This window comes from Lepidochelys olivacea (assembly GCF_965140295.1).
Source record: "Lepidochelys olivacea isolate rLepOli2 genome assembly, chromosome: 26".
Classification (NCBI taxonomy): domain Eukaryota; kingdom Metazoa; phylum Chordata; order Testudines; family Cheloniidae; genus Lepidochelys; species Lepidochelys olivacea.
The window spans coordinates 15331200-15359171 of NC_140436.1; the positions used below are offsets into that span (position 1 = coordinate 15331200).

Consider the following 27972-nt stretch of genomic DNA (forward strand, 5'->3'; position numbering starts at 1 on the left):
TCCTGGGCATTACCGTAATACACCTCATAAATAACCTACAGTGCCCAGCACAATGCGTAGTGTGTGGGACGTGGGCACCTGTCTGCTAAGAACTGGGCTGAGACCCGCCAACTCCAGGGCCACCAAAGACCTGCCAGCCATTCCCACCCTGAGCTGGCCTGGAACCCCTGACCTGGAGGCAAACGTCTCTAACAGCTCATGGCTGATCTCTGGAGCTTCCGGGTAGCGGAGCGGTTCTGCGGGCGACACCCTCGCCGGTCTCTCTTTAGGAGGAATTGTTGCTCAGTGATGAGCATGAACCACCCCTGTTTAGGAAGGAGGGAGTGGGGGGAGAGGCACTCTGCATCACCAAGGGGGGGACCTGTTTCCAAGTCCCCCATAACACTGAAAAAAATGATCCTGAATGACTCCACCCCCAGCAGTGAGCTTCCCCAAAGCAGTGCCTCACCCCCATTTGCAGGCTGAGAGTGCTCCCCCATGGCTGTGCCCCCAGGGCAGTGCCCCCCCCCCATGGCTGTGAGTGCCCCCAGGGCAGCACCCCTCCCCCCACTCTGTAAGCACCCCCCAGGGTGGTGCCTGTGCCCCCCCAGCTGTGAGCACCACAAGGTTGTGTCTCCCCAAGGCAGCACCTCCCTCCCCCCAGCTGTGAGCATCCCCAAGATGGTGCCACTCAGCTGTGAGCGCCTCCAAGGCAGTGCCTGGCCCCCCCAGCTGGGAGTGCCCCAGGACAGCACCCCCTCCAGGATGTGGGCTTCCCCAAAGCAGTGCCTCATCCCACCCCAGGCTGTGAGCACCCCCAGGGCCGTGCCTGCCCCCCCTTCAGCTGTGAGCACCCCCAGGGCGGTGCCTGCCCCCTTCAGCTGTGAATGTCCCCAGGGCCGTGCCTGCCCCCCCACCCCAGGCTGTGAGCACCCCCAGGGCGGTGCCCTCCCAGCTCCGCCCCCCAGCTCGGTCCGGGCCGGGAGCTCAGACAGTCCCGCACGAATCACCGCCCTTCTCCGCACGGCGCGTCCCGATTGGCTCCTGGCTGCGTTCGCGTGCCTCGCCTTCGGCCAATGGGCGATTAGCTCCCCGGCTACTTCCCCATCCAGCCCCGCCCCCGGCCGCGGGGATTGGCTGGCGCGGCCGTCTCGCGAGGCCATTGGGCCGGGCCGGGCCGGGCAAGCGTCACTGGCCCCGATGGCTTCGTACTTCGAGGAGCACAACTGCGAGCCCGGCGAGCGCGCCCGGGAGAACCTGCTGCTGGAGCTCGCCAGGTGGGGGCCGGGACCCGGCGCGTGGGCAGCCCCTGGGGGGATGGGGGGCAGGGAACGTGTCCCCCCCGCCCCCCGTGGGGGGCCGAGCCCCCCGGGACGCCCCCCCGCAGGAGCCTGTCGCCCCGTGGGGCAGGGTCGCTGCCTGGTCCAGCTGGGCCCCGCCCCCTGACCGGACTCTCCCCGCCGGCCCCGCCCCCTGACCGGACTCTCCCCGCCGGTCCCGCCGCCTGACCGGACTCTCCCCGCAGGACCCTGTTCAATGGGCAGCAGATCGACCTGGGTGCCGTGGGCTTCACCGACTGGGATCAGCGGCTGCCCCCGCCGGCCGCCCGGCGGGCCGTGCTGAGCCTCCCCACGGTGCGGGTGACGCCGGCCCAGGCAGGTGAGGGAGCCCCCGGTCAGGGCTCGGGGGCTCTGCTAGGGCCCCGCCCCATTGCCCCAAGGGATGGGACCCAGGTGTCCGGCTGACCGAAACGCTCTGCTGCGCCTGCAGCCTGCCTGGCTCCTCGGGGGTCTCTGCTTCCCTTAGAATCATAGACCTCGAGAAGGCACCGAGTCCAGCCCCCTGCTCAGAGCAGGGCCAATCCCCAGTTTTTGCCCCAGATCCCTAAATGGCCCCCTCAAGGGCCGAACTCACAACCCTGGGGTTAGCAGGCCAATGCTCAAACCACTGAGCGATCCCTCCCCGCGGGGTGGGTTATTGCCGGATTGTGGCACTCAGGACGGGGTCGTGGTGCCCCCTTCCATGGGGTCCTGGGGCATCGGGTCCGGGCGCCTGCTGCCTGGGACAGGACAAGCCTGATGTTCTTCTCTCTCCCCTGCCCGCTGCCCGGCGCCGCTGCCCAGACAAAGGGCTGAAATGCCCCGTGTGCCTGCTGGAGTTCGAGGAGGATGAGGGGGCCAGGAAGATGCCCTGCGAGCATCTTTTCCACTCAGGCTGCATCCTGCCCTGGCTGGGGAAGGTAGGTGCTGCTCCTTTCAGAAGCTTGCAGGGCCAGCTGTGCTTCCCCTACCCTGGCTGTGGCTGGACCCAGGCCTTTGGAAGCACAGACAATGGGGGGTGACCTCTGCTGAATTGGCGGTGCCAAGGAGACACCCGAAAGGTCTAGGGCTGCAGGTGGGCGAGGGGACGGCGCCTCAGCGAGATTCCTCTTCTCTCCCCCAGACCAACTCCTGCCCTCTCTGCCGCCACGAGCTGCCCACGGACGACCAGGAATATGAGGAATACAAGAAAGACAAGGTGGGGTGCTTGTTACCACGCTGCCCCCTGCAGGGAGGCAGGGGTGGGCAGCGTGGGGTCCTGCTGCAGGGGTGGGTGTGCACGGAAAGGCTTTGTTCCTGCCATTAAATGGTTAAAGCCAAGTGTCCAGGGAGCAAAGCATTAGAAGATTGAACGCTGAGCCCAGGAAGGGGGGAGAATTCAGGGCCTGCTGGGCTGGAGTGTAATTTGGATGGAGCAGGGCCAGTTTTCCCCATCCCTGTTAGCTCTGCTGGTGCCCCTCCCTGCTGACCCACAGCCTCTCTGCCCTTCCAGCCCTGGCCGGCCAGGGGTATGGTTGTCACAGGGCACCCAATGCCCAGGGAAGAGGCTGGAGGTGGCAGCATCGGATGATGATGGTGTGGGGGTCTGGCCCGAAGCGTGATGGTAATCGCAGTGACGTGCTACCAAAGCCCAATACCTTGCACCCTGTCTGGCTGTGGGCCCCAGCGGACTGCCCAGCGCGGGCGGGGAACATGGTGGGGTACATGGGCCTCCTGATGTCCATGCTGGGCAGTGGCCATGTGCTAGGTGGGGCCGGTGGAGCTCGCCTTGACCACTGCCTGTCCTGGTTGTGTTTCAGGTGCGGAGGGAGCAGCGCGAGCACCGGCTGGAGTACCTGCATGGGGCCATGTACACGTGACTGGGGGGTGCCCCACCCTGGCCCCCCACCTGCCTGGGGCATTGGATGCCCTCTCTGGGTCAGTGGGGGTGACCCCTCAGCGTCGGTACAAAGTTGCCTCCTTTCCAGAGCTGGGTCCACAGGGGGTGTCCCCTGACATGAACAGGGCCCCTCCTTTGCTGAGCAACCCCAGCATCCCCATGGATCAGCCCTCGGCATCTCCCCCACTTTGTTGTGGGGTAGGGGCAGGGGTAACACTGACCAACCCCTCCCCCGTTGTCCAGCCATCTCTCCAGGCTGATTAAAGGTGTTTTTCTCTGACCCAGAGCGTTTATGGAGTGTGAATGGGGGTGGAGGGCTTAGGGTATGGAGTCGTCTCTGTGGGGGAGATAGAAGACCCACCCTCCTGGCCTCTTTTATTCCCATGGGTGCTGAACCCTGCCCTGGGCGCTAAGCCTTGGCCCCTGAAAGAGTCCCCACAGCCAGCTGGCTGCCTGGAACCTGCCTGGGGGCTGAACTCCCTCCCCACCTAGGGGCATGCCTGCAACAGCTGTCCGAGGGTCCCTGGCTCTGGCTCCCCCAGTGGTGGGGTAACAGCAGGCCAGGCCAGGCCCTCTCTGCTGTTCAGAGGGAGATCACAGCATGTTGCTGGTGCCAGGGGGGTGGACCGGGGTGATAGGGTGTCTCCTGAAGAGAATGGAGCCCCTCCTTTGCTGATCAGCCCCGGTGTTCCCTGCTTCCTACTGACACCGGGCTCAGAACAGCTGGGGCTGGGAGGTGAGGGTCACTCCGAGCCAGGGGATTGGGGCTGTTTCCTCATAATCTGTGTTTAATGAGGCTGCTGGTGTGACACCCCTCCCCAGTTAGGGGGAGCTGGGCCCGGGGGACCCTCTCTTGGATTCAGCTACCCCTCCCAGCTCGATGGGAAAGGGGTTTGGGCAGCATTGTCCCTGGTGTGGCCCAGGGCTCTCTGCTCACCCCTAGGTAGGAGCACCCAGCTGCAGGGCGTTGGGAGAATCCTGGCCTCCAGGGGGGTTATGATTTCCCCAACAATGGAAGCTCGGCTGAGGGAGGGAGGAAGAGGAGATCTAGAGAAGGGAGGGCACAGCCATGCTGGATGAAAAGCTGGTGGGTGCCCCTGCTCCGGCCCAGCTCAGTAACCAGCCATCTGCAGCAGAGCACCCCCGCGTGCGCACACACACCCTTACACAAGGAGAGGGCTTGCCCCGGGGCGTGTGGGGCAGCTCCCACGGCCTGGAGGGGGCAGCCAGCTGTCACAGGGGCCCCAAGGTGTCCTGAGCAAGGGGGGATCCGGGCCCTGGCTGGCCGTGCCCAAGGCTGGCCCGGCAGGTAAGCAGGGCTCCTCTGCAGGGAGCTCCCCAGTGACCAGCAGCACGCCCTGCTCCAGTACAAGTCCCTTTATACACACCTATAGATATAAAAAGTACTAAAAATACCAAACCATTTTACCAAAAGAAACCAGCTCAGAAGGATGGGGAGGGAGGCTCTTTGCCCCCTACCACCTCATCCCCCACCCCACCCCCAAGACCTCCCCCAGGAGGGGGAGAGGAAGGAGAGGGGTTAATGGGGATGGGAGAGAAAAGACCCTCCCTCCCAAGGAGAAGCAGCAAGGTCAGACACCATGGAACATCCCTGTGCATCTCCCCCACTTTGCTGTGGGGTTACCCCAAATCCTTCCTGGGTGGGGCAGGGGCTTGAGTAAGGGAACCTGTGCAGAGGGCCTCCCGCCCAGGAGAGGCTGCCCCGCCTGGGGTGGTAAAGCCCTCAGCGGAGTGGGGTAGCAGCATAAGCAGTCGTGCCCTGCAGCCAGCTCCGGTCACCTTTCCCTGAGCAGCCACTGCCGGCAGGGGTCTGATCTGCAGCGGATGTGAGGGCCGGCGGTTCCCAGCAGGCCCCCGGGAGCCAGCCCCTGCAGGAGAAGGCTAGCAGCCCCACCACAGGGTGCCCTCTGGCTGTCGATGCAGCAGCCAGGCTGGCCAGCAGGGAGTGCTGCTGGGCTGGGCCCTGCTGTGGGGGGCAGCCCCAATAATGTGTTTTCCTTTAAAAAAATTCTTTTTTGGTACAAAATAAAGGAGGGGGGAGCCCCCGCTCAGATCACGGCAATGCTCTCGGGGGCACAGTTGAGGTGGGTGGAGGTGCTGCTGCCGCCGGGCGACTTGCAGCCCCGGGTGCTGGCCCGCTGCAGCGCCGTCACCAGGGTGTCGGTGGAGACGGCCCCGAAGTCGTAGGCGAAGGTGCCGTAGAAGACCAGCATGTCGATGACGAAGACCCACTCGCAGACGGCCGCCAGGTGCTGCAGCAGGGGGCTCTCGTGGATGAAGAAGACACCGCCTAGGGGCTGGCTAAGGAAAGGCACCCACTGGGTGTGGCCTCTGCAGGGGGTGGAGTCAGAGACCCCCCACCCCCATCAGCTATGGGGAGAAGGGGTACCAGCTCCCCTCATCCCTCCCCGGGGACTGACTGCGGTCAGCCCCCCACTTCAGGAGGAGGGGAGGGTATGCATGCCAGGAGCCCCCTGGGCCAGCTCACACCTGGCATGAACCTTATGACCCTTCCTTGCCCCCAGCCTGGGCATCCTCCCTCCATGCCTGGGTATCCTACAGCTCACGCCCCCCGAGCCTGTATGCAGGAGGTGCCCATGGGGAGGGTTATGTGGCTCTAGCTCCAGGCAAATGAGCATCTTTAACCCGGTGCTGCCTGCAGGGTGGCACAGCCCTTGATCACTAGAGGCTGTGGGTACAGGTGACCCTGCCATGTATCAGTACAGCAGGAGAGGGCCAGCCCCTGGCATGCTGGGGCACCCTGCCACCAGGGAGGTCAGCCAACCTGCTGTGGGCACAGACTTGTAGAGGGCACCGTATGCCACAGCCCTTCCCAGTGTCTGTGCTAGGCCATCTCGTGTGGGGCTCAGAGAGGGGCTGCCAGTTTATAGCCTCTTCAGCAGCAGACATGGCCCCAGCTGATGCCCCTGCCCTGCAGCAGGGAGATCCTGATGTTCTGCTACAGCCCTGGGAACTACCCTGCCCTCTGAGGACACGACAGCATCTTCCCTAGGCATGAGATAGCCGGGGGGGCATCGGGCCCAGGGATCGAACCTGGGGCCGCTGCGTTAACTCAGAGCCAGCAGCAGGCTCCCTGGTGCAGCCTGCAGGACGTAGCCCCACGGTTACATAGGTGACGTTCCTGGATGTTGAGCCCATGCCATGCCACACCTGCCTGCCTGGATGCGAAGGGGCTGGGTGGGCGGCTGGCAAGCCCCGCAGCCAGAAGGATACTGAGGACGAGGGAGATGAAGGCCACGCTGGTGAGCGAGACGCGGAGGTGTGCCATCCAGCTATCCAGCGCGCTGACGGCAGTGTGGTAGGTGAGGATGCACTGGAGGCAGACGAAGAGCAGCCCCGCCGGGAAGGCAATGCCCGCCCCAATGTAGTGCAGGGACTTGGCGTTGTCCACCTGGAGCAGAGGGAGGGGCAGCAGTGAGCCTGGTCCATTCCTGTCCCTCCAGCCTCTCCAGCCCCCCTCCCTCACTGCTGCTCCAATCCTCCCCCCCACGGGAACCGGCTACCTACCACCAGTTCAGCCTGGCTGGTCTCCCGCCATGGGGGCCCCGCACAAACCCCGCTCCCCATCCCAGGCTTGCTTCTTCTGCACCCCAGTAGCTCCTCCCATTCTGCGCTGCCTTCCCTATCACCCCCTATGCCCCGGACAGGCCCCACTCCAGAGCTGCCAAGCCCCTTCCTCTCTTCTCAGCCAGCCCTTCTGGGGAGCTAGCATCTGCCCACCCCCCATGGCCAGAGAGGCAGCAGCCTCCCCCCAGCAAAGGGACATCACAGCCAGCTTGGGGGAGGGGAGGCAGGGGCCACATGGCAACCATGGGAGGGGAGGCTGAGGGTACCAGGGCAGGAGAAAAGCCTGGCCCTGCTGGGTGCTGGCCCAAGCCCACCTGGAAGTTGCCAACCACAACGAGGCCGGCAGCGTTGGTGCAGCCCGCGATGAGCGCCGTCGTGTTGACCCAGGACCGGTGGCGCTGCTCAATCAGCTGCCCATAGCGCAGGAAGCAGATCAGCACCACTGCCGAGAGACAGGCCATTAGCAGGCCTGGGGGCTACCTCACAGCAGGAGGACCCCAGACCCACACCAGGGGCACTCCTCCTCTGGGATACCAGCTGCATGGCTGGGCCATGGCTCTGACGTGAGGTGTGTGGGGCTAGAGAACCAGGCTGGCAACAGTCAGCCCCACCTCGCAACCAGCTGAGGGAAGCGCCCCCCCCCCGAAGCCAGGTGTGCTCACAAAACCCACCTGCAGCAACGAGGCATTGCAGACCCCAGGGAAAGGCAACAAGGGCCATGAAAGCCACTGGAAAGAGACAACCAGGGATTGCTCCTGTGACAGCACACCCCATATTCTTCATAGCGATATTATTATGGCATAATGCTGATATATTTTATAGAAGATAAAGCATGGGAGGTGTCATTGGAAAGGTTATTGATTTACTGAATACGATTATCCTACTTGTGTGCAGGTATCATTTCTGTATCTGAAGTGAGAAACATTGCCTGTTTGTCTGTATTTCAAATGTGTTTACACCTGGGGATGCCCACTAGGCAAAAGACCAGTAGTTTTCAAACTTTTTTTCCAGACACGCAATTGAAGAAAATTGTTGATACCCACGACCCAATGGAGCTGGGGATGAGAGGGGTTTGGGGTGTGGGAGGGGCTCAGGGCTGGGGCAAGGGGTTGGGATGCAGGGGGCGGCCCTGGGCTGGGGCCAGGGATGAAGGGTTTGGGATGCAGGAAGGGGCTCCAGGGTTGGGGGGATCAGGGGTGGGGCAGGGGATTGGGGCACAGGCTTATCTTGAGCAGCTCCCGGTCAGTGGCACAGCCAGGGTGCAGAGGCAGGCTTCCTGCCTGTCCTGGCACCGTGGACCGCGCTGCGCCCTGGAAGCGGCCAGCAGCAGGTCCGTGTCCTTGGCCGAGGCGCACAAGCAGCTCCACGCAGCTCTCTCCTGCAGGCACCGCCCCCCTCCCAGGTCCCATTGGCCGGTTCCGGCGCGGAGCCGGTGCTTGGGCAGCAGGCAGAGCCCCATGGCCCCCCGTCTAGGAGCTGGACCTGCTGCTGTCCACTTCTGGGGTGCAGCACAGTGTCAGAACGGGTAGGGACTAGCCTGCCTTAGCCAGGCCGCACCGCCCGTAGGACTTTTAATGGCCCTGTCGGCGGTGCTGACCAGAGCCACCACAACCCAGTACTGGGTCCCGACCGGCAGTTTGAAAATCACTGTTCTAGACGGCTGGCTGGGAAGGGCCCATTCAAATGAATGCATCAGAAGGGAGAACAATAGGCCTCAGAAGGCGCTTTTCCCCACCTGGGGCTCTTCCTGAGGATGCTACAAATGGCCCCTGAGCAATGGCTGCTGCGGCACTGCAGGGACATGTAACCAGGTCAGCTGGTGCTGGACTCCACCTTGGCATACCCGTGATTTTCCACTGCAAGGTGTGGGAACCACGCTTGGAGACAAAGGGTTCCCACCACAGGCAAAAGCTATTTAAGGTCGGGGAGTGACATCATCATGGTTCTTCACTGACTTCCCCCAAGAGACTCTGAGGAACAAAGACTGAACTGGGGGGAAGGGCTGGACCCAGGCTGGAGGGATTTTTAGCCTGTGAAGGAAACACCTGGGTTTTAAGCTGTAAGCAAGTGCAGCTGGCCCTCAGCAGCCTGCTTGAACTATCACGTGAGATGAGACATTACGACTCATACCCAATCCCATTAGTATATTCAGCTTCGTTTGCGTGTTTTGTTTATAGTTGTGGCCTTCATAGCATCTGGCAAGGAGTTCCACAGGTTGACTGTGCGCAGTGTGAAAAAATACTTTTGTTTTGTTTTGAACCTCCTGCCTATTAATTTCATTTGGTGACCCCTAGTTCTTGTGTTATGAGGAGTAAATAACACTTCCCTATTTACTTTCTCCACACCCGTCATGATTTTATAGAACTCTATCATATCCCCCCTTAGCCGTCTCTTTTCCAAGCTGAAAAGTTCCACTCTTATTAATCTCTCCTCATACGGAAGTTGTTCCATACCCCTAATCATTTTTGTTGCCTTTTCCCAAATCTTTTCCAATTCCAATATATCTTTTCTGAGATGGGGCGACCACATCTGCACGCAGTATTCGAGATGTGGGCGTACCATGGATGTATAGAGAGGCACTATGATATTTTCTGTCCTATTATCCAGCCCTTTCTTAATAAGTCCCAGCATTCTGTTCGCTTTTTGACAGCCGCTGCACATTGAGTGGATGTTTGCAGAGAACTCTCCACAAGGACTCCAACATGGATGGTGGGTGAACCCCTGGCTTGGGGAGGCTAGCCCCCAACCCCGCCCCGCCCCTTCCATGCCCACCAGAGCCCAGCCCCCACTCAGAGTGCTGCGCCACCAGGCCTGGCATTCCCCAGCCTGCCCCTGAGGGCACCTCCTGGCAGAGCTGCTGGCCCCAGCGCTGAGCAGGTGGAGTAGGCCTGGCCCCAGGAGGATTGGCAGCGTGATGTGGCCCCCAGCCTGCCCCAGGGAACAGCAGGCGGGATGGGACCTGGGGGTGGAGTATGGGCCAGGCAGGGCCGGCTCTAGGATTTCCCCCCCAAGCAAAACAATTTTTGGCCGCCCTCGCTTTTTCTTCATGCCCCCCCCGTCCCTGGCTCCACCCCAACTCCACCCCTTCCCAACCCCTTTCCCAAATCCCCGGCCCCGCCTCCTCCCCCAGGCATGCAGCATTCTCCCCACTCCCATTGATTCCTGTGGCTCCCCCTCCACCCCGCAACAGCTCCCCTCCCCTCCGCCTGCTCCCCTGAACATGCTGCCGCTGCGCTTCTCCCCCCTCCTGGTCAGGCGAGGGAGAGGCGGCGCATTCAGGGGAGCAGGCGGAGTGGAGGGGAGTGAGGAGTGCAGGAAGTAACAGGGCGGGGGGGGGTATAGGAACTGCTCCCCGCCCCAGCTCCCCTCCCCTCCCGCACCGCCGCCTCCCCTGAGCGCACGGCCGCTCGGCTTCTCCCCACTCCCTCCCAGGCTTGCCACGTGAAACAGCTGTTTGGCCCGCGGCAAGCCTGGGCGGGAGGGAGGGAGGGACGGGGGAGAAGCTGAGCGGCGGTGGCGCGCTCAGGGGAGCAGGCAGAGGCGAGCTGGGGCACATTTCGAGGGGCAGCATGGCCAGCACCGGGATGCCGCCCCTAGAAATATGCCACCCCAAGCACCTGCTTGTTTTGCTGGTGCCTAGAGCTGGCCCTGGGGCCAGGGGACAGCAGGCTGTTTGGGAAGGCAACGCCTTCCCATGCCTATGATACCCACCACCCATGGACTCCCAGATCTCTTTCTTGAGTGGTAACAGCTAATTTAGACCCCACCATTTTATAGGTGTAGTTGGGATGATTTTTTCCAGTGTGCGTCACTTTGCATTTATCAACATTGAATTTCATCTGCCATTTTGTTGCCCAGTCATCCAGTTTTGAGAGATCCTTGTGTAGCTCTTTCCAGTCTGCCTGGGACTTGACTATCTTGAGTAGTTTCGTATCATCTGCAAATTCGGCCACCTCCCTGTTTACCCCTTTTCCCAGATGTACTGCAGCTGGGTGTGTCCCACCTCTGCGTGTGCTGAAGCCTGGGAGAGGACCTGACAGGCTGGTCCCAGCACTACTATATAAAGGGAGCCCAGGCGGGTGGGTCAGGGCGACCCCACTTCCAGATGGCACCCCAGGGGTAACTCATCACTCCCCCACACTGTGAGTATTGATAGTGGCTGATGGGAACCCCCCCCCACCCTTCTACAGTGGAAGGTCCCCAGACCTCGAGGGGCTGCCTGAGCGCTGGAGCCTGGGGCAGGGGCACGTGGGGAATCTGCGGACAGCCTGCAGATGTTGACTGCGCAAGGGGAAGCTTGTTCCCTCCATTACTATCTCAGCTCTGAATCTGGGGGGAGTCTATTAAATCAACTGGTTATTTTCACCCCAAGCAGCTTGCTGGTGTGCAAACTGTGGGGAGTGTGTCCCCCACAGTGACTGGGGAGCTGGAGTCACACCTCTGGGGGTGACAAATCAAAGGGGAAACTGTCTGGTAGTTAAGAACTTGGGGAGGCCGGGGGACCTGCAGGGCAGTTGGGGTCACCATGAAAGGAGTAACCAGGCCAGTGGAAGCCAAGGTGAGACCTTTATACTTAGTGGCTGGTGTGAGGGCTCCTGAGGCCACAGGACTGGCAGCGAAGGACCCACTCCCTGGTCCGGGGGATCCCCAGCATATCCCACAGGCATAACATTTTTACAGAGAGTTTCCAGCACTTATGTTGCAAAATAAACCTTCCACCCACCACTGAGCTGCTTTGGGAAGGGAGCAGCCCACTCCGTGCCCCGGGGGGGATCTGCTGTCTGCCCAGCCTGGAGGTCGGGCCCCAGTCCAATGCAGAGGCAGCCCTGGGGACAGAACAGCAAAGGGTCCCTTCTACAGAGCCAGATCAGCAAATGCAGCCCCAGATCCTGCCCCACAGCAGGGAGGCCAAGCCTGGTGTGGGCTATGAGGCCAGCAGGCCCAGGCAGGTGCAGGAGAGGGGCCCTCTCCACAACCTGGCTCCTCAGTGGGCCAGGTGGGGTGGACACTTACCCATGAAAGCCCCAATGTTCCCAATAAGGCTGAAGAGGCAGCTCTCAGGGGGGTACGTGCCACACTTACTGCAGGGCAAGGAGAAAGCCGTCAAAGCCAGCACATGGCTGGAGCAGCGCACGCGTCCCCGTGGTGGGCTTGGAAAGCGGGTGGGTGTGACCCCCCTCCAGCACCCCTCTGGGCCCATCTCACCGCCCTGGCTCCTGGGCCCTCACATGCCTCCTGGGTATGGTGGCACCCTGGCACCCCAGTATTCACCACTGTCATGTAATTATGCTATGTTTTGCACCAAGCACACCCTGTGAGGTATCTTTCTAAAAGTCTTGATCTGCTAGACAGTCATATCTCGTTGGATTGTATGTGCTACCGTCCTACGTGAAGTTATGAGGTTGGGCTGGGTACGTGCTACTGAAATGTGTTGTGAGGCTGAAAACACCCACAAGCAGCCTTTCAGGTACAACAGTCAAAAGGGCAAACAATGCTAATGGCTCACTGAGAAAATGCACACAGGCACCAGGATTACCCCAGGAACTGTGTGCAAGAGAAACCTCTCAGAGATAGCTCTGCACCAGGGGTCTCAAACATGCCGCCCGCGGGGCTATGTCCTGTGGCCCGCCAAGCTCCCCACAAACCCCCCCCCCTTGCCTACCTCTGGGCCAGGGGTGGGCAAACTATAGCCTGTGGGCCAAGATTGCCCCCCCCCCCCGGCGCTGTGAGCTGCTGCCGGCACCACATCCCTGGGGAGGGGAAGGGGGAAGGGCAGAGGGCTCCATGCATTGCTTCCAGGTCCCCCCGCAGCTCCCATTGGCCAGGAGCAGGGAACTGCAGCCCATGTGAGTTTGGGGGAGGTACTTGGAGGAGCAGCAAAAGCAGTGCACAGAGCCCCAGGGGCAGCAGGGACGTGGTTCTGGCTGCTTCCCGGAGCAGAGCGGGGCCAGGGCAGGCAGGGAGCCTGCCTTGGCCCTGGTGCGCACCACTGCCACCCCGGAGCCGCTCCAGGTAACAGGCTGGAGCCTGCACCCTGAACCCCTCCTGCACCACAACTCCCTGCCCTAAGCCCCCTGCCACACCCTGCACCCCAACCCGCACCCTTTGTGCACTCCCTGCCCTGAGCTTCCTGCAACACCCCACACCCCTCCTGCACCCCAACTCCCTGCCCTGAGCCTCCTACCACACCCCCTGCCCTAAGCCCCCTGCCACACCCCACACTCCTCCTGCACCCTCTGGGGGCAGGGAGGGGGCAGAGCTGAGGTGGGGACTTCAGGGAAGGGGTGGGAAGAGGCGGGGCGGGGCCTCATGGAAGGGGGTGTCAGTGCCCCAGTCCTCGGGCCAATGCACTAGTCTTCATGTAGCCCTTGTGGTCATTTGAGTTTGAGACCCCTGCTCTATACAATGGGAACCGTTTGACCCAGGTCACAGAGAAAGAGCTTTCCAGCAAGTGGGGAGAAGATATAAAGGGAGGGAAATGACAACATGGGGGTACCTCACTCTGCCTACAACAACACACCTGGAAACCTCTGAGGAACAAAGACTGAACTGGGGGAAGTAATGGTCCCAGGCTAAGGGATTTCTACCCTGTGTATGAAAACCTGGGAAAGCCAAGGCAGCTTGTGCCTTAAGCATCTGCCAGCTTGTGTCACTCAGGGCGAGAATTTGCTAATTCATCTCCTACCTATCTAGTGTGTTAAGCTTAGTTTGTGGTTTTGTTTATTTACCAGGTAACCTGCTTTGATCCATTTGCTCTCACTTATAATCACTTAAAATCGATCCTTTTGTAGTTGTTAAACTTATTTTATGTTTTAATCTAAACCAGTGTACATTTGCCTAAGGTGTCTGGGGAAAATCTCAGCTCGGTTACTACAAGTGTGCATGGTCCTCTTCACATTGAGGGAGAGGTGGACCAGGTATTAAACCCACATACTGGCCAGATTGGACCAGGGCAGGATGGTACTGCTCTGGGGTCCCAAGCTGGGAGGCTGGCTGTTAGAGAGCCTGCATGTAACTGCAGCTGGGTGTGTCCCTACCTGTGTGAATGCTGGTGAAAGTGCAGGCTGGAGGGCTTTGCAGCTTGTCACAGCAGCACAGGGTGAGAGGGAGCCCAGGCTGGTGGGTCAGAGGGCTCAATGGTACCCCAGCTCCAGGTAGCACCCCGGGGGAACCTGTAACACATTGCGCCAGGCCCTGGGCCCCCCAGGTGTGCTGCTCCTCTATCCTCTCCTTGACTCCCCCGCCACCATGCCACGCAGGCTGCATGTGACTTGGCATGAGGAGATGCCACAGCTCGGGTGGGCTGGCTGCCCACCTAGCAGGGTGGGGATCAGGCCTGTGGGTGTCCATCTGGGCCCCCCAGCTGTGGGTCGAGTGGCCCACAGCACCATCTCCCTGTTGCACAAAGGCAGCGGGAGGCTGGGGAGTCTTGGCCACGGCTCATTCCAGCACATGCTGCCAGAGGCCTCTGGGCGCCTGGCACTTCCGGAAAGCCCAGCAAACAGCAACCACAGCCCCCCGCCCCCAGCCCTGAGTGATACATGGATGGGGGCAAGAGGAGACAGACAGTGAGGCAGCCAGCGAGGCTGGGGCTGCCCTGGGGTGAGGGAGCTGTGAAGATCCCTCACTTAGGGCAGAGAGTGCAGCTCCTCTCGCCTCATGGGCTAGTGGCTTGCAAGCTCCTCGGGGTGGGACACAGCCCCTAGCGCGACAGGCCCCAGGTACCGATCACACCAACCGCCCTCCAGCCTCACCTGATCAGAGGGACATCTTCCAAGGTGCAGCAGCTTTTGGGGTAGCCATGCTTGACAGGGCTGGAGGAGCATGACTCGTTGTAGGACCTGAAACCAATTGGTAAATGGGGGGGGGAGGGGGAGGGGGGCGTAGGAAGGCGATGAAAGGGGCCGGAACAGCACGGGGGGGCGGGGAGAATTGGGAAAGGACATGGGGGGCAGGAGCAACTGACCTCTGCCCTGCCACTTCCCCGAGCAGTGGTATAGTCCATATTACCCATCCCTGGGCATGGTGCCCTCCATACACAGGGGAGACCATAGGGGCTCCTCTCCCTGTCCTGGGAGCCTGGAGACATGGCCCCACCTCCTCCAGGCTGCCCAGAGGCCCTGGCACCCTCCCCTGGCAGCACAGAGGGACTACTTCCCCCACCAGTGGGCCTTTCTAACATGGTTGCTGCCAGGCACCACCCACTAGGCAGGCAGGGGCAGGTTACAGCCCGTGCTCTGGACCATCCTGGGCACCCCCTGCTCCCTCCATCCCAGGGGCAGCACTCTGGACCCAGGCCAAGGAACTGGACTGGAGCACAGGGGCTGGCCCGGAGCCGGACCATACCGGTTAGCAGAGACTCTGTGGCCAGGGCAAGGAAGGAAGCGGGGGGGCCCGCAGTGCCTGCGCATTGCCAGCGACGGGGGGCTGCTCTCACCAGTTCTCAACGGGGCACACGTGGTGGTTCATCACTGCCATGGCGTACCTGCGAGGAGCAGAGCCAGGGTCACGACACCTGATCTAGTGAGCGGAATTAATGCACCCACCCGGCCTCCTGTCCCATAGGAGCCTTCTTACCTCCCCAGCCTCTGGAGCAGGGGAGCCCAACTTAAGAACCCCTTGAGAGGCATCCAGTGCCCCCAGCCGAGCCTTGGGTAACGGGGCCATCTCCAGACAGGTGCCTTGAAGAGCCTGGGGGGTGCTGGGAATGGACACAGCACCGGGAAGGCCAGCCACCGGGGCTGAGAGACCTGGCACTGCGATCCACGCCCCCCTCATCCAGCCCACCTGGGGGTACGTGACACAGGCGACGGGAACAGCCAGCCCCTGCCCATTGTGCCATGCAGGCCAAATATCCAGCTACCTCTGCCCCACCACTCTCATCCCTGCAAATCCCTCCAGGGACATGAGCCAGTGCCCTGCTCTGCCCTGCCCAGGGAGCTGCTTGGCTCACGCTTTGCTGGAGGAACCAGACAGCTCCATGCTTTGGAGCTTGCTGCAGCGCTGGCAGCCAGGGGCTCCGTCGCCGAACCCCAATCAGGGCTCTGCGCTGAAGCGCAACCGGCTACAGCACACGAGGGTTCAGTCTTTGCCCCCCTGAGTCTCCATCAAGCAGCCCTGGCTCACAGGCACAGAGACAATTTTTTCCTGACCTCTGCAAACGCTGGGCTCTTTCCTTACGGGCTGCCACCCTGCGTGGGGATGGGGTGCACGGAGGCTCTTGCCTTCCCCAAGACCGAGTGGGGAGTTGGAAAGTTACCAGCGATTCTGAGAGGCCCCCAACTTTCCCGATCCCCCCCTTCCCCAGCAGCACGACGGCTCTGATCGCCCTGGTGTCTGGGCTGCTGGTGGAGTGACACACGCTCGGCCCAGCTGGAAGATAGCAGGGGAGCCGGGCCAAGCAGCAGCCAAGACAACGTGAAGGAATGTGCCCTTCGTCCGCTGCCACGCTCAGCTGTTTAGCTTCAACAGCCGCCTTTGGGGCCAGCGCAGGGACAAGCCATCCTCCCTGGGCCTGCGCCAAGAACGTCCACACAACATAGCCCAGATCCCACCCCCCCAGCTCCCGGGCAGAACCGCCTTGGTGGAGAGACCAGCTCCCTGGCACAGAGGGGCAGAACAGCCCCTTTGTTGCCCTGGGTGAGGGGACCCTGCCCAGCAGCCCTGTGCACCTGGTGCCCATCACCCTAGAGCAAAGAGCACCGTGGGGGGGGGGGCAGGGAGGGGCTGCAGAGGGGTGCTCGTGCTCCTGGTGGCAGCAGAATGAAGAGGGTCTGGGGGCACCAGCTCAGAGCCTGATCCAGTCTGGCAGGCCAGTGGGCGAAGGCAGGAAGGACATGCGGGTGAGGGGCTATTCCGTGGGGAGCAGGGCTGGGGGGGCAGCTCTAAGGCACAGCAGTGCCGCTGCCATGACCCTCGTGGAGCCCGACTCCCGCACTGGCACGGCTAGGGCACTACGGTTTGATAGCACGAGAAAGGCCTGGGAGCTGGTGGGGGGCAGCTGAGCTCCCGGCCTGCGACCCCCTGCCCATCCCTCCCTGAGCAGGGGCCAAGGGCTGCGCCCTGTGTCCACACTGCTCGGGGCAGCCCGGCAGGCGCCTCGGCTCATTCCTGGCGCAGGCGGAGGCCTGCGCTCCTTGCCCAGGACCCTGTAAGGTCAGCGGTCCCCTGACACGCAAAGTCAAGGGCAAACTTCTCTGTGGAGCCTCCAGCCACCTTTGGCCCCTGCCTCACTTGGGGGCAGAGCTGCCCAGCACAGCCCCCCGCCCCCATACCTCCTTTTACTGGGGGAGCAGATGGGGTTGACCTTGATGGCCTGGCCTGACACCGCATCTACCAGGCCCCCTAGCTGAGGGCCCTCACTCCTGCCTCCGCCCCACCCGGCCCTGCTTCCCATCAGGGTCCCAAGTCCCCACCTCCAGTTACAGTCAGTGAGAGCAGCTGGTGCTGAGCCCTGGCAGGGCCTCCCCCCGACCTCCTGCCACTCCAGACTGGGCCAAACTGGCACAGCCTTCCCACTCCCTGCAATATCCGAGTGCCTCCGGGAGAGCGTGTGTGTGCTGGGGTGGGCTTTCACCAACCCCAGGAGCAGCTGGGGGTGAGATATGGGGGGCTCTGAGCTACCCTCTACTTAATTGCACAAGCCTCCGGTCACTATCTATAATGAGTTCACACCTCCCTGCCTTTAACCAAGCTGTCACCTTCACTGCCAAGGCTCCAGGCCAGGGCTGGAGCCATCAGCAACAACTGCTGGCTGCTCTAAGCACCCAGTGTGCGCAAGAGCCTCTCAGGGGCAGTGAGGGGGTCCCGGAAGGCCGGCGGGCCTGCCAGCCTGCCCCAGTAGGCTCTGTGGAGGCCTCATGGGGTAGGGGGCCCTGTAGGTGAGGCAGCAGCCAGATCCAGGGGCTTATGCTTAAGTTATCGCTCTGCGTCTGAATTCCATCCGTTTCCTGGGCAGCTTTGCAAGGCCCTTCCCCTCGATCCTGCCCCTGGCACTGGCAGCCCCCCGGTGCTCCCCTCCTGCAGAGGGGCACTCAGCCCAGCACGGCTTGGGGTGATTCTGGCTCTGCCCCTGTGGATGCGGACACGGGTCCCCCCAGTGGCTGGACCCTGGTACTGCAGGGTGAGTTAGGGACACACTGGGCTCTCTCAGAGAGGAGGACAAGGGCGGCTATTGTCAAGGCAGCCGTGCTGACGACTGTGGGGAGGGGTGGGGGAGACACAGCAGCCAGCCCTATCTTGAGGAGGATTAGGAGAGGGACCCCGCCCAGCTCAACTAGCATTTGGGGCCACCTGAAAACACACTGGCTGGTAGCTCCCCATCACTGGGAGGGGGTGGGTAAGTGCCAGAGGGCCACACCCGTGGGAGCACTGCAGCTGTCAGTGGACCCTTTGCTGCCCTGGGTTGGAACACAGCCCCCGAGCTGCTCAGCCTGCAGGCAGGAAGTCCCGTTCTGGGCTCCTAAGGCCAGTCCTGAAGCCAAACTCAGCAGATACCACGGGTCAGACACAAGAATGCTGAGCCCTGTAGTGACCACCATTTACCTGTGCAAAGGGGATCCAGTTAACCGTCTCCCCCCGAGGCTCCCGTGTCAGACACGGGGCCAAGAGGAACATACTGAAGTGGCAAGATGTTGGCCAGGCCCACAGGTAACTATGGCTCGCTGCTGATGGAGCCTGGCGACAGAGGATTCATCACACAGCTTATGCTAGTTTCATGCCCTGATCACATCGGGGCAGGGCTCAGAGGGGTCCCAGAGGTGCCCCCAGCATTGGAACAGTGGTATCTGCACCTCCCAAAGTAATTGCTCCTGGGGTCCTGCACCCCAGTCCTGCCAAACCTTTCCATTTACCCCACCCCATCACGAAGCAAACCTCAGTGCTCCCTCCATGACCCCCACCAGCACCCCAGACAGCGGCCACTCTGGAATCTGAGCTGGGCTGGGGGCACACCAGACAGCCGCCAGCCACTGTTACACCAGGAGGGGGCAGAACTGGAGTGAACCCAAGACTCAAGTAAAACATGGTGGCATCCGTCAGTTCATAGCATAGGAGGCTACTAAAGTGGGGGCAGGGAAGGAGAAGAGAGAGGAGGTGGCAGGAACCTGCTCTTCACTGGATTCAAAGTCACTTGGTTTTGGGCTTAGACTGTCAGAGGAAGCGGCCCATGGACTAGCCACCCAATCTCATGGGCTATTGGAGCACCCCGTTCACTAGCCAGATCCCAGCCCCCATTGGTTAACTCTCCCCCCGTCAGTACACAAATCAGAGCGAAGTGGCTGCTTACACGATCCATATCCCGGTGATGGAGAAGGTGGACAGGCTAATGGGGAGGATGATCCAGGCTGTCATTAGGGAGTCCAGGTACAGAACATGTGGGGGTGGGGGGGGGCTCAGAGACGAGGGAAGGGGGGGGAATGGGTGGGCACCAGCTACAACCCAAGGCCTCCAGTCGGAACCATCAGAAGGCACCTGCCTGGAAGAGAGAGGGGGGGGGGGGCAGATGTCAACCAGCAGCAGCCAGACCCATTGTTACACAGCTGGGGGGATGTCACCTGCCTTGGAGCCCCTCAGGTTGGGACCATTTTCCTCTTTAATAGCCACGTCCCTTGGACAGCTAGTGTCCGTCATCCCACCCACCCAGGAGTCCCCAGGCCCACCCCCTAGCTTTAGCCAATGCACACAGCACCGCACTGCACCGCTGCTCTCCCACCTCCTGGCACTTAGTGAAAGTCCCTGGTAGCACTACAAAGCCCTCCCCCAGTCACCCATGACCTTGCACCCAGGGCACAATGCGGGCCAATGCTGGGACACATGGCAAGCGTCACAGGAGGGCAGCAGACATCAGGGGTAGGGAGCCACTTCTTGGGCATAGGACAGCTGCAGATTCTTCCAGCCCAGCCTTCCCCTGTGCTCCTGGGTGCCCCGCTTTGCGCTGCGGCTGCGTGGCCACATTCTGATACAACACCCCTCTTCCCCCGACACAGCCCCCTGCCACTGAGCCCCCCCCCAAGCTACAGGCCCCCCAAACCCTCCTCCTCCTTCCAGCTCCTTGTGCACACCCAGCCACGGAAGCAGGACATTCGCCTCCCCGCCCCGCTGCTGGCGTCCAAGCCAAGGGCTCAGCACCCTCCCCAGGCGCAGGGGTTCAAGGACACGGGCTCGCTGGCGCGGGGCTCCGGCCGGCCCGGGAGAACAGCGCTCGAGCCACGGCGGCCGGGGCAGACGCAGGACCCCGCCCCCGCCCCGAGGGACCCCCCGAGCAGCGGGACCGCCACGCGCCCGCCGAGACAGAGCCTCAGCCCGCCCGCCCGGCGGCCCCGGGGCGGGTTATCCTCGGGCCCGGGCCAGACCCCGCCGCGCGCGCTCGGAGAGCCCGGGGGGGAGAGCCGGCGCCGGGGGGGAGGGGCAGGTAGGGGGGCCCGGGCCAAGCGCGGCTCCTCGGGCGGGGGCGCCTCTCACCCGCTCCCCGGCCCGGCCCGGCCCGGCCCCACCGCGCCGCAGCCGCCGGCTCCACACGGACCTGGAACGGTCCAGGCCGGCCCCGCCCCCGCGCAGCTGACCGCGGCGCGCAAGGCCCGACGGGGGCTGTGGTTTCCGAGCCACCCCCAGCGCAGGACTACAACTCCCGCCATGCCGCGCGAAGCGACGGCAGCCGGGACGGGCCGAACGCCCGCCCCGCCCCGCCCAATAGAATGGAGCGGGGCTAGAGCACAGCTCCACTGGACGGGGCGGGGCTTCTGCGACGGACAGGGATCCCTGAGAAGGGGCGGGGTTTGACGTTTGAATGATAGGGGGTCAGGCTGGACTGACCCATCTCTGAGATGGGGAGGGGGAGTCAATGGTCCCCCTCCCTCGGGAATTCCCTCGTTGCAGGTTCGAGTCCTGTCCTCGGCACAGGTTGGGGTGGGGGGTAATACTGGAGGTTCCCTGGTCAGGGCCAAGGGTCCTGCCACAGGTCCAAGTCCTGAATTAGAGGTCCCAGCTCAGGATCCAAATCCTGGATCTGGGCTGAGCCCAGGCCTTGGAGGGCTGAGCTCAGGAGCCCGGGCTGTGGGGGGCGGTGTTCGTGTCCCACACAGATTCAGGAAAAGGAGAAAAAGACGGTTACTCACCGTTGTAACGGTTGTTCTTCGAGATGTGCTGCTCATACCGATTCCAAATGGGTGTCCGCGTGCACGGCCGTTGGAGAATTTTTACCCTAGCAACACCCGGTGGGTCGGCTGTGGAGCCCCCTGGCGAGGCACCTTCATAGCGCTCGCTACATACCCCAGCCGACCCAGCGCCCCCTCAGTTCCCTTCTTGCCGGCTGCTCCGACAGAGGGGAAGGGGGGCGGGTTTGGAATGGACGTGAGCAACACGTCTCGAAGAACAACCGTTACAATGGTGAATAACCGTTTTTTCTTCTTCGAGTGTTTGCTCATATCGATTCCAATTAGGTGACTCCCAAGCCCTACCTAGGCGGTGGGGTCGGAGTGAAGCAACGTGGATTGTAGGACTGCTGTACCAAACGCCACATCGCCTCTGGCCTGCCGGATGATGGCATAGTGCGAAGCAAAAGTGTGTACCAAGGACCAAGTTGCGGCTCTGCAGATCTCCTGGATCAGCACTTGGGCCAGAAAAGCCACCACCGAGGCCTGGGCCCCTGTGGAGTGAGCAGTGAGAGGCGGGGTCGGAACACCGGCCAGATCATAGCAAGCACAGATGCAGGACGTGATCCATGAAGAGATCCGCTGAGAGGAGACCGGGAGGCCCTTCCTCCGGTCCGCCACCGCAACAAAGAGCTGGGTCGTTTTCCTGAATGGCTTCATACGCTCAGCGTAGAAGGCAAGGGCCCTACGGACATCAAGGGAGTGCAGCTGCTGTTCCTGGTGACTGGCGTGCGGTTTTGGATAAAAAAACAAAAGAAAAATGTCCTGGCTGATATGGAAGGCAGATGCCACCTTGGGAAGAAAGGCCGGGTGAGGCCAAAGCTGCACCCTATCTTTATGGAAGATCATGTAGGGTGGTTCCAAGGTAAGGGCTCTGAGCTCAGAGACACGCCTCACCGACGTGATAGCAACAAGGAAAGCCGTTTACCAGGAGAGGTATAAAAGAGAGCAGGTGACTAGCGGCTCGAACGGGGACCCCATGAATTTGGAGAGGACCAGGTTAAGGTCTCATGTGGGGCTTTCGAACCTGTGGGTAGAGATGGTTCAGGCCCTTGAGGAACCTGCCAACCATGGGATTGACGCAGACAGAGCGGCCATTTGCACCCGGGTGTAAAGCCAAGATGGCCGCCAGGTGAACTCTGACAGAGGATGCCACCAGGCCCTGCTGTTTTAGGTCCAGGAGATGCTCCAAAATGAGTGGCACGGACGCTTGGAGAGGGGGGTGTTGTGCTGAGTGCACCAGCATGAAAACTGCTTCTTCTCAGCTGTATATGTGGCCCGAGTGGAGGGCTTCCTGCTGCCCATCAGCACGTGCCGTACCGATTCCGAACAGAGAAGTTCTGAAGGGTTCAGCCACGCAGCATCCATGCTGTGAGGTGGAGAGATCGCAGGTCGGGATGGCAGAGGCGACCGTGATCCGGAGTAATCAGGTCGGGAAGAGGCGGCAATGGGACTGGAGTGTCCACAGAGAGCTCCAACAGCACAGTGAACCAGTGCCATCTGGGCCACGCCGGAGCCACCAGACTCACTCGCGCCCTGTCCCTGCGCACTCTGAGCAAGACCCTGTGCACAAGGGGGAAAGGCGTAAAATAGTCGACCCATCCACAGGAGCAAGAAGGCGTCTGTGAGAGCCCGGGGAGCAGCCTTGGAGGGAGCAGAAAGCCGGGCATTTCCGATTGCTGCGGGAGGCGAACAGGTCGACCTGGGGAAACCCCCACCTTCGGAAGATGGGGTGGATGACATCTGGTCGAAAGTGACCACTCATGGGAGCGGAAGGACCTGCTCAGGTGGTCCGCCAGCGTGTTCTGGACCCCGGGTAGAAAGGATGCCACCAAGTGAATAGAGTGGGCTATGCAGAATTCCCACAGTCGAATGGCCTCCTGACAGAGGAACGGGCCCTCCCTTGTTTGTTGATGGAGAACATGGCCATGGTGTTGTCTGTGAGGACGGCCGCACAATGACCCTACAGCTGATCCTGGAAGGCTTGACAGGCAAGGCGTACCGCCATCAGCTCCAGGAGGTTGATATGAAGGAAGAGTGCAGACGGGGGCCATAGGCCCTGTGTCTGAATGTCCTTGAGGTGGGCGCCCCATCCCAGGGCTGATGTGTCTGTGACGAGGGACAAGGAGGGCTGAGGGTTGTGGAAGGGGACTCCTTCACATAGCACCTGAGGATCTAGCCACCAGTGGAGGGAAGCTAGGATCTGCTCTGGGATGGTGACCACCAAGTTCAGGCTGTCTCGACCTGAGCGATAGACTGATGCCAGCCTGGCTTGTAATGGGCGTAGTCGAAGTCTGGCATGCATGGTCACGTACGTGCAGGAAGCCATATGTCCTAAAAGACTCAAGCAACTTCTTGCCGATGAGGTTGGGAAGCTCTGAAGGCTCCGGATGAGGCTCGCTATAGCTTGGAAACGAGAGTCTGGCAGGAGAGCTCGAGCCTGCACAGAGTCCAGGACTGCCCCGATGAATTCTATTCTCTGGGTCAGTTCTAGTGTCAACTTTGCCACGTTGAGGAGGCGGTCTAACGGACAAAACGTGTCCGGGACCAAACTAAGGTGGGACTCCTGTTCTCTGGTGCGCCCCCGCATAAGCCAGTCATCGAGGTAAGGGTATACCTGCATCCGTCGTCGACAAAGGAAGGCCGCCACGACTGCCATACATTTGGTGAATACCCAGGGGGCCGTAGAGAGACCAAAGGGAAGGGCCAGGAGCTGATAGTGTTCGTGGTTGACCACAAAGCGGAGGAAGAGTCTGTGCATTGGATGAATCGCTAAGTGGAAATACGCATCCTTCATGTCGAGGGTTGCGCACCAGTCTCCAGGATCCAGGGAAGGTATAATGGTGCCCAAGGAGACCATGCGGAACTTCAAATTTACCATGTACTTGTTGACTCCGTGCAGGTCCAGAATGGGCCAAAGCCCGCCCTTTGCCTTGGGGATTAGGAAATATCAGGAGTAAAACCCCCTGCCCCTTAGTTTCCTCGGAACCTCCTCGATAGCCCCCATGGCGAGGAGTGTCTGAACCTCCTGAATAAGGAGTTGCTTGTGAGAATGGTCCCTGAAGAGAGACGGGGGAGGAGGGTGGGGAGGAAGAAATTTGGAGAGAATATCCCGCTTCCACTGTGCGGAGGACCCAATGATCCATGGTTATGTGAGACCAAGCACGGTGGAAACAGGATAAATGATTCAAGAAAGGTGGGATAGGATCCTGAACACGGTCCGGTACATTGTCCTCAGGCGTCCCTTCAAAAGGTTTGTTTTGAACTGTCGAGGGCTTGGATAGGCCGTGGCCCTGCCCGGACTGGTGGTTGGGGGTTTTCCCCCATCTCCTATAAAATTCCTGCCTCGGCCAAAGAGGGGGATCGGAGCGCTGTGGAGGCTGCTGGGCTTTGAAGGGTTTCCGCTGGGTAGCTGGTGTGTGCATGCCCAGGGACTTCGTTATCGCTCTTGAGTCCTTAAGGCTCTGTAGCCTTGAATTGGTCTTTTCTGAAAACAGGCACGCTCCATCAAAGGGGAGGTCCTGCAATGTTTGCTGAAGTTCCGGTGGCAGGCCGGAGGCTTGCAGCCAGCAGATACGCCTCACTGTGATCCCTGAGGACAAAGTATGTGCGGCGGAGTCCGCAGCATCCAGCGAGTCCTGCAACGAGGTCTGTGCCACTGTTTTGCCCTCTTCTGCTAAAGCCCCAAACTCCTCTCTGGACTCAGGAGGTACTAACTCCTTGAACTTCAGCATGGAGTTCCTCTGCCTGCAGGCTCATATTCCGCGCCACCCTGCGCAGGAGGTCCTGGTGGGCACGGAGGTCTATCAAAGGGGGACCCGATACTTCAGTGCCCGCCACTGCCTCGTTGGGTGAGGAGGAGGCCATAGGAGGAAGAGGGTCATCTGGGGCCTCTTGCGGAGCTGGGCCAGCGACCTCAGGGCCAGCAACCTCCCTGAGTTGGAGGGAGACCTGAAGCAGGGAGAGAAGCCATCATGGTCTCCATACTTCCAAGGGCAGGTTGGCTGGCAGTATCCTCTTGCACTCATGGCTTGGACAGGGCTGATTGAGAAGTCCCAGACGGAGCACCCTGGGCCTGGTGGTACGCCCAGGGCATCCAGAACAGCCATTGAGTGGACTCTTGAGCAGGACCTTGCTCCTGACCTGCCAATGTCCGGCCCCTGAGTCCAGGTGGCTGTGGTCCAAATGGCGGTGTTCCAAGAAACGCGACCCCGCCTCCGATCCTGAAGAACGAGAAGCGGAACGTGATGGCCAAGGGGCTGCCGAGCGGATCTGCGCCAAGCCATGTTGACGAGGCGATGGAGAGTGGTGCCGCGATGCTGGGGAACAGTGCCGCGACCTGGACCAGTACTGGAATCTGGAACAGTACCTGGATCTGGACTTGGGCCGAGATGATGACCGGCGTCGAGAGCGGCGTTGGGTCCGGGATCTGCTCCTCGACGGCGGATGGAGCGGTGCCGAGACCGGTGTTGGGAGTTTGAGCGGGGTCGTGAGTATGACCGGTTCCGTGAGTACGACTGGCGTCGCGACGGAGAGCAGGACTGCGAGCGGCGTCGGGAGCGGGAACGGTACCGAGAATGGGATCGGTGTCGCAGCTCGACCGACGGCGCCAGCGGGTGGATGAGCGCTGGCTTGCCCCTGGATGGTGCCACGGGGACGCCGATACTGTCAAGGCAATAAGATCCCTTGCAGCCGCGAAGGTATCTGGGGTAGAGAGCAACCGGACCTCAACCATGCTGCAAGTCGGGGAGTCCAGGGGCACCGGACTCAACAGCTCTGACCTTGGTGCTGGAGTCCACGGTGCCAAAGCCCAGGTTGTCCCCTAGACGCTCCCTTGCGGGATGTGTCTCCACGGGCGGTTCCAGGGAGGCTGGTCTTTGCTGAGGTGGGCCAGTCTTTTCCGGTTTCCGGTGCCGCTTCTGGCCAGGAGAATGGGAGCGGTGCTGGGCTGATGGTGCCGGGGAACATTGTGCTGCGGGTCTCGGTCAGAGTCGCTGTTCCCTCTAAGCTGTGGGTGTGGGCGTGCGCACACAGATCCCAAACCCCGCGCACACGGCGAAACATCGCACGCACAAACATTTGCACAGAAAAATTCTTTTGCGCACACGGCCTGTCAAAAATTAGAGGGAACATTGGTCAGAGTCCAACCGCGGTGCCGTTCCTACCGCTGCCCCTGGAGTGCCGTGCCCCGAAGCGCTCGATGCTGGATCTTGGCGCGCTGCTGCAGGCTGAGGGCTAAGAGGAGCTGTTTTAAACGAAAGTCCCGCTCCTTCCTAGTCCAGGGACAAAACCCTTTGCAGATCCTGCACTTCTCTGCTTGGGGGGGAGGGATCGCTCAGTGGTTTGAGCATTGGCCTGCTAAACCCAGGGTTGTGAGTTCAATCCTTGAGGGGGCCATTTGGGGATTTGGGGCAAAAATTAGGGATTGGTCCTGCTTTGAGCAGGGGGTTGGACTAGATGACCTCCTGAGGTCCCTTCCAACCCTGATATTCTGTGATTCTATGAGGCTCCCTCAGACACGTCAGGCAAGAGTCATGGGGGTCGCCCTTTGGCCTGGGCTTAGAGCAGGAACCGCAGGGCTTGAATCCCGGAGCCTTGGGCATGAGCCCGAGAGAAGAATCAGGGAGGAGGGGAAACCCTACTAACACTAACAACTATAACTATTAAACACTGTAACTACAACTATTAACTATGAACTATTAGCAAAACTATGAGGCATACGCTAAGGAGAGTGGAGAGCAACGAAGCAGGACTCCACAGTTCCAACGACTGTCACGGGCAGTAAGAAGGAACTGAGGGGCGCTGGGGCGGCTGGGGTATATATTGAGCGCCATGAAGGCACCACTCCAGGTGTTACCCGGGGTTCTTTCAACCCAAAGCTCTTGGTAACTTTTACTCGGTGCGAGGTGGTGTCAGGGAATAAATCAGGGGAGACACGGCCATCTGACCGATAGATGGCTGGCACAAACAGGACAACACGAGTGCTTTCACTTAAAGCTAAACTTTACTTAGTCTCAAGCACTTACACACGTCTGCAAAAAGTTAGTAAAACACACCCAACCCTTGATAATTACCAAAGCTGAGTGTGGCTCTCGAGTGGCAGAGCGGCAGGCTTCCGGTGGCCAAATCTTCCGTCTGCAGGTGGGGACTGCAAGATGTATCCAGAGGGAGAGTCCAAAAGGAGTCCAACTACCTCAAACTTTCCCCCCTTATTTATACATTAGTAATAGAATGACATGTCCCTTAAAGAAAACTTGTTAAGTAAGCAGTTTCAATAGTCAAGCAAGAGGTTCCTTCTGATTATCGATTAACCAGGTGTGGGTTTTTCCAGAGTTTGCAGCCTTGAGGCCCCAATAGACATTCCTGGGGCACATCCTGCTCTTCAAAAATGCATGTATCAGCCACTTCAACACAATTCTTATCAGGAAGGACACGGGGTCAAGCTGCCCTTTCTGTGGCACCCAAAACTCCCCCCCCTCCCCCCCCCACTCCTGCCTTGGTCAAACTGAGAGTGCTGAATGGCCAATTTACAGCCTGCTGGCTTGGCTGCCTTTAGCAATAAGCCATAGTGGTTTCAGGCGCTTTACTGGTTTGCCAAAGTCTCCCCGTACACAGGGGGCTCCAGAGCCAACCCACCGGGTGTTGCTAGGGTAAAAATCCTCCGACGGCCGTGCACGCAGCGCGCACCCCTAATTGGAATCGATACGAGCAAGCACTCGGAGAAGAACAGATATTACTGGGTGGGGGCTGCGCAGGGCTTGTGTCCCTGGCCCTGCCATGCATTCCGGGGTGCCCTGCTCGCATTGTGCACCATTGGCTGCTGGCTTCCCTCCGCCCCGATGTATCCAACCGTCCCCAGACAAACAGCCTGGCAGTGGATCAGCCCAGAACACAGCTGCCAACTTTCACGTGGTAAATAAGCACCCCGACTGTCACAATAAGCCAAAAATCAAGCTACTCCCATTTCAAGACAAGGCCAACACAGGCCAATCCCCAAGAACCCCAACACTCTATGTGACTAGATCCCCCTGACATG

At 60.7% G+C, this 27972-nt stretch overlaps 2 protein-coding genes across 7 annotated transcripts; one reads left to right on the forward strand and one right to left on the reverse strand.

Moving 5' to 3' along the window:
• Nucleotides 1–1119: 1119 nt before the first annotated feature.
• On the forward strand, nt 1120–3457 carry RNF181 (ring finger protein 181). Its single transcript, XM_084615040.1, has 5 exons — nt 1120–1256; nt 1505–1638; nt 2103–2218; nt 2422–2496; nt 3098–3457. The coding sequence occupies exons 1-5, from the start codon at nt 1180–1182 to the stop codon at nt 3155–3157; spliced, it is 462 nt and encodes a 153-aa protein (XP_084471166.1). The 5' UTR covers nt 1120–1179; the 3' UTR covers nt 3158–3457.
• Nucleotides 3458–4539: 1082 nt separating this feature from the next.
• Nucleotides 4540–27161, reverse strand: TMEM150A (transmembrane protein 150A). 6 transcript variants are annotated; one of them, XM_084615039.1, is made up of 8 exons: nt 27011–27126; nt 19073–19261; nt 15224–15271; nt 14541–14627; nt 11800–11867; nt 7101–7228; nt 6433–6610; nt 4540–5488 (listed from the first exon to the last, which is right to left on the reverse strand). In XM_084615039.1, the coding sequence occupies exons 2-8, from the start codon at nt 19135–19137 to the stop codon at nt 5247–5249; spliced, it is 816 nt and encodes a 271-aa protein (XP_084471165.1). In that variant the 5' UTR covers nt 19138–19261; nt 27011–27126; the 3' UTR covers nt 4540–5246. The 6 variants fall into 6 exon arrangements, with proteins under 6 accessions (XP_084471165.1, XP_084471161.1, XP_084471163.1 ...); XM_084615035.1 differs by lacking the exon at nt 27011–27126 and adding an exon at nt 20248–20328; XM_084615037.1 differs by lacking the exon at nt 19073–19261 and having other exon boundaries at nt 14541–14600; nt 15133–15271; nt 27011–27161.
• Between the last annotated feature and the right edge of the window lie 811 nt (nt 27162–27972).

What these genes read in the sequence shown, in the direction of transcription:
- RNF181 (XM_084615040.1), top strand. Translation starts at nt 1,180, where the DNA reads ATGGCTTCGTACTTCGAGGAGCACAACTGCGAGCCCGGCGAGCGCGCC. An exon ending in CTGCTGCTGGAGCTCGCCAG is followed by an intron (nt 1,257 to 1,504) that starts GTGGGGGCCGGG and finishes CTCTCCCCGCAG; the next exon opens with GACCCTGTTCAATGGGCAGC. An exon ending in GGTGACGCCGGCCCAGGCAG is followed by an intron (nt 1,639 to 2,102) that starts GTGAGGGAGCCC and finishes GCCGCTGCCCAG; the next exon opens with ACAAAGGGCTGAAATGCCCC.
- TMEM150A (XM_084615039.1), bottom strand. Translation starts at nt 19,137, where the DNA reads ATGACAGCCTGGATCATCCTCCCCATTAGCCTGTCCACCTTCTCCATC. An exon ending in ATCACCGGGATATGGATCGT is followed by an intron (nt 15,272 to 19,072) that starts GTAAGCAGCCAC and finishes TGCTCCTCGCAG; the next exon opens with GTACGCCATGGCAGTGATGA. An exon ending in GAACATTGGGGCTTTCATGG is followed by an intron (nt 7,229 to 11,799) that starts GTAAGTGTCCAC and finishes GTCTCTCGGCAG; the next exon opens with TGGTGCTGATCTGCTTCCTG.